Source organism: Hevea brasiliensis, chromosome 10 (assembly GCF_030052815.1).
Source record: "Hevea brasiliensis isolate MT/VB/25A 57/8 chromosome 10, ASM3005281v1, whole genome shotgun sequence".
Lineage (NCBI taxonomy): Eukaryota > Viridiplantae > Streptophyta > Magnoliopsida > Malpighiales > Euphorbiaceae > Hevea > Hevea brasiliensis.
Window position 1 is genome coordinate 22670640 of NC_079502.1, and position 4357 is coordinate 22674996.

The following is a 4357-nucleotide window of genomic DNA, read 5'->3' on the forward strand; positions in this document are numbered from 1 at the left end:
GTTCATCAGTGGAATTCTCTAATTCCATTTCTATCTTCCTACCTCTACCACCTTCTTGAATAAACTCTTTCTCCAAGAAAATTGCATCCCTACTAATCACAACTCTTTGTGATTGCAGAAGATAGAAATGATATCCAAAACTATCTTTTGGATATCTAATAAACCTACCTTTTCGGACCTTGTTTCCAATTTATCAGTTTTTAGCTTTTTGATAAAAGTTGGCCAACCTCATACCTTAATATGTTTAAGGGATGGTTGTCTTCCATGCCATATCTCATATGGTGTGAAAGAAACTGATTTAATTGGAACTTTGTTAAAAATGTACAGTGCAGTTTCTAATGCATATCCCCATAAGAAAATAGGCAAATCAGTGAAGCTCATCATGCTCCATACCATGTCTAACAAAGTACGATTTCTCCTTTTTGACATACCATTCAACTGTGGTGTACTAGGAGGGGTTAATTGTGAAATTATGCCCTGTTCCTGAAGGAACTCACCAAACTCAATACTTAAGTACTCACCACCTTGATCAGATCGAAGAGTTTTAATACTGTTTCCAGTTTGATTTTCTACTTCAGCCTAAACTCTTTGAACCTTTCAAAGGATTCAAACTTGTATTTCAATAAATGTAAATACCCAAATTGAGATTAATCATCAGTGAAGGTAATGAAGTAGTAATATCCACCTCTATCTTTAAATGGCCCACATACGTCACTATGTATGAGTTCCAAAATATCTTCAGCCTATTTCCCTTGTCTAGCAAAGAGAGATCTGGTCATTTTGCCCTGAAGGTAGGACTCACAAGTTGGTGATGGTTCATTTCCTAAAGAGGATAAAATCCCCATCCTTTCCAACTTAGTGATCTTATTTTCTGCAACATGACCTAATCTTAAGTGCCAAATATGTTTTAAATTGTGGTTGATATTTTCTGTTGCATTAATTTCATAATCGGTGCTTGGAGCTATTTTTCATTCATTATCAATATAATAAAGACCATTTTGCAATTAACCCAAACAAACAATTTTATTACAATAATAAATTGTACATACATCATTTATGAATATAAATTCATAATCGTTTCTAGTCAAACTAGCTACATAAATGATGTTTTTATACATATTGGGTACATACAAAACATCCTTTAAATACAAAACATTATCATCAAAATGACTATGGACAATAAGAGAAGTAGATCTGATGGCTTTAGCATTAACACTTGATCCATCACCAATCTTCAACCCCACTTCTCCATGATCCAAGCTCCTACGACTTACTAGCTCCTACACATCAGAGATTATATGTGAATTAGAGCCAGTATCAATGACCCAAGTAGAATTAGCATGACAAGCAATACCAGAATCTAAGAAACAAGAAATAGTCATACCTTCAGAAGGTCTTGCCTTCTTGTTCTTTACTAACTCTAGGTATTCTGGGTAGTTCCTCTCCTAATGCCCATCCTTTTAACAGTGTAAACACTTTCCTTTGTTAGCCGGAGCGGCTTTTTCCTTCTTATTCATTGTTTGGCTCTTTTTGCCCACTCTATCAAAAGGGCCAAGGGTAGAAGATGGCTTTTTCTTATTTCTTTTCTTCTTCTTCTTGGTCTTACAAGAAGAAGAATAAGCAAAAAGTGCCACCTCCTTTCCCTTCCTACCAAACATATTGCCTTGGGCAATCACAAGAATGTTCAGAAGACCAGCCAAAGTGCATTCTTGTTTAGTCATATGGAAGTTTGTGATGAAGCTTCCAAAAAACTCAGGCAAGGATTGTAGGATCAAATCCGTCGGGAGAGAAAAGTCTATGGTAAAGTCCAATGCCTCCAGCTGCTCTATAAGTCGGATCATGTCAAGGACATGTTCTCCCACATCCTGCTCTTCATGTATCTTTTTCCTGAATAATTGTTTAGATATCTCATATCTTGCCATTCTGCTATTTTTACCAAATAACTCTTGTAGGTGATGCAAAATTGCAGGAGAAGTTTGCATCTTCTCATACTGCTTTTGTAACTGATTAGTCATTGAAGCAAGCATGCAGCACTTGACCTGTATGTCATCTTCATGTCACTTTCTCAAAGTGTTATGTTCTTCTTCTATGGCCCCAGGTAGTAGTGGACCAGGAATCTTAGAATCAAGAATATATCCTATATGCTCAAGAATGAGAACAATTCTCAAATTCCTTAGCCAATCAGAGAAGTTAGGTCCGGTGAGCCTATTTTTATATAATATGCGAGATAACGGGTTAGACCTTTGTGCCATAATTATCAGATGCTATTATTGTAGAAAAAGCAAGATTCAAATTAATTATCTTGTATCAAGTGAATTAACCACCAATATGATTATGGTCATTTAATCAAATTGGTCCTTCCACTAAGTTAGCGAATCCTACACTTTTATAGTAGGAAACGGAAATCCTTGTTGGATGGATTTCTAGTGGGTGATTGAATTCTTATATATTGTTAAATATCCTCAAATCACATTTTCTTGGATACTTTTAACAATACATAAGTGAACAACATTTGTTTATCACATCTCATGTGAAACTCAATCAATAGATTTGGCCCCTAATGCTTAAAGCCTCGGGTACATCCATTCTTGGCCTATCTTACAATAGTTAAGTTGAGCCCACTAGGCCAGTGAGTATGGAAGTTTGAACCTTGATAACCTTAGGTACATCCGTTCTTGATCATCAAAGTACCCACATACTCACAACATCATATGCTTTAATAATTAAATTTAGAAAATCTCTTAGACCACAAAAACCATCCATATGTAACCATAGCCGACAGTTTTAAGTGTCTAAAATTTCCAAATTTAATTACCCTAGAAAAGAGCTATGATATAATTACCATAATTATACCATTACCAACTTAATCATTCAATTAGAAGATTTTGTGGTCGGCTTAATTACTATTAAGGTCTCACTTTGCATATTATCCATTTGGCATGCATATATCACATACAAGCATCCATTTATACACATCTCATACATACATGGACAATTAAATAAAATGGTATGATCATGGACTTTCTAAGGGATTCAATTTTGAGCCACCAAGAATTGAATTAGGGCATTTCCTAGGCGCATTTCATCTATTCTATTACAAGAGTTACTGAAGAAATACATAAATCAACATCTTGGTCTTGACTTCCTCCCATTGGTCCCACCAATGCTCTTGATCTCATTGTCCTTCTTGCTATCCAATTACAAAGTAACCCTTGGCATACCAAGGTGAATTTATAAGAATTTTGACTTTAAAGTACTTAAATAAATGAAATTACAACCTATGTAATATAACACTTATATTACATGCCACTATAAACAAAATTAATTATTACATCCTAAAGAAAAATAATAGAAATAAATCCAATCATATTGGTTTTTTATTGTCCATGATAATCCATCATGCATATTAACATTTAACACTTAAACATAAATATACATTTTAAATTAAATTGAATATCACATATTCAATTAAAACACAATTTGAATCTCATTCAAATTAATTTTAAATTTAGGAATTTTTCCCAAATTTAATTTTCATGAAAACAATTTTCAAAATTTATTTGTATGATTGAAAATCCTAATTGAACCATTCAATTAGGTTTAGGCTTAATTTTGGGTCACCATTTACATAATAATTGCATAAAAATCCCAAAAACAGCCAAAAACACGCTCCTATATTAAGAAAACACACCCTTCACATAAAACACGCCTCATGCCCTGTCACATGGCCCGTGTAAACAATTACATAGCCTGAGGCATGGAATTACACGGGCCGTGTCACATGACATGCCCGGGCTGTGCCAATAAACCCAGAAACATGGCCCATGGCCTGGGACACACCCAGGCCATGTTTCTTGTGGCAAAATAGGTTTTTCAATCCGAATCAAATTCAATTGCACCCAAACCTCATCCAATCACACAATTAAGTCCCAGAATCAATCCTAATGGCAAATATAGTGGCTCTGATACCAATTAATGGCATTGGGAAACGTGTTTAGGGCTTTAGAAGATTGGAATTCAAAATTTTATCTAAGGTTCCATGTAAGCATACAAGATAAGTTAGGAACCTAGCTAATCTTTAATGCCCTAAAGCATGTCAAAACACTCTTCTAGCATACATTTGGCATTCATTTGCTATCAAGGATCAATGTTTAACTATTAAACATACCAAACCCTAGCTAAAAGAGGGATTGAAGAAGACTAACCTCAGAGGTGCAGAATCACACTTCCTATTCCCTTTGGTAATCTCCAAAAGCTTCAATTAAGGCTCCTCTAGCTTGTCCACCACAAGCTCCACCAAGTCACCAATAACAACCCCAAATCTCCCTTTTCTTTGCTTGCCAACCACTTGTATGAT

The 4357-nt window shown here is 35.0% G+C and overlaps 1 protein-coding gene across 1 annotated transcript; it reads right to left on the reverse strand.

Moving 5' to 3' along the window:
* Positions 1 to 1280: 1280 nt before the first annotated feature.
* Positions 1281 to 2015, reverse strand: LOC110670745 (uncharacterized). The gene is made up of 2 exons (XM_021832907.2): positions 1475 to 2015; positions 1281 to 1360 (listed from the first exon to the last, which is right to left on the reverse strand). Exons 1-2 carry the CDS (start codon positions 2013 to 2015, stop codon positions 1281 to 1283), a joined length of 621 nt encoding a protein of 206 aa, XP_021688599.2.
* Positions 2016 to 4357: the final 2342 nt, after the last annotated feature.

Bases quoted from the DNA above. Each gene is read 5' to 3' on its own strand.
- LOC110670745 (XM_021832907.2), bottom strand. From the start codon at position 2,015: ATGACTAATCAGTTACAAAAGCAGTATGAGAAGATGCAAACTTCTCCT. The intron at 1,361-1,474 runs GTTTACACTGTT...CTTGTTTCTTAG, and splicing joins TCCGGCTAACAAAGGAAAGT to ATTCTGGTATTGCTTGTCAT.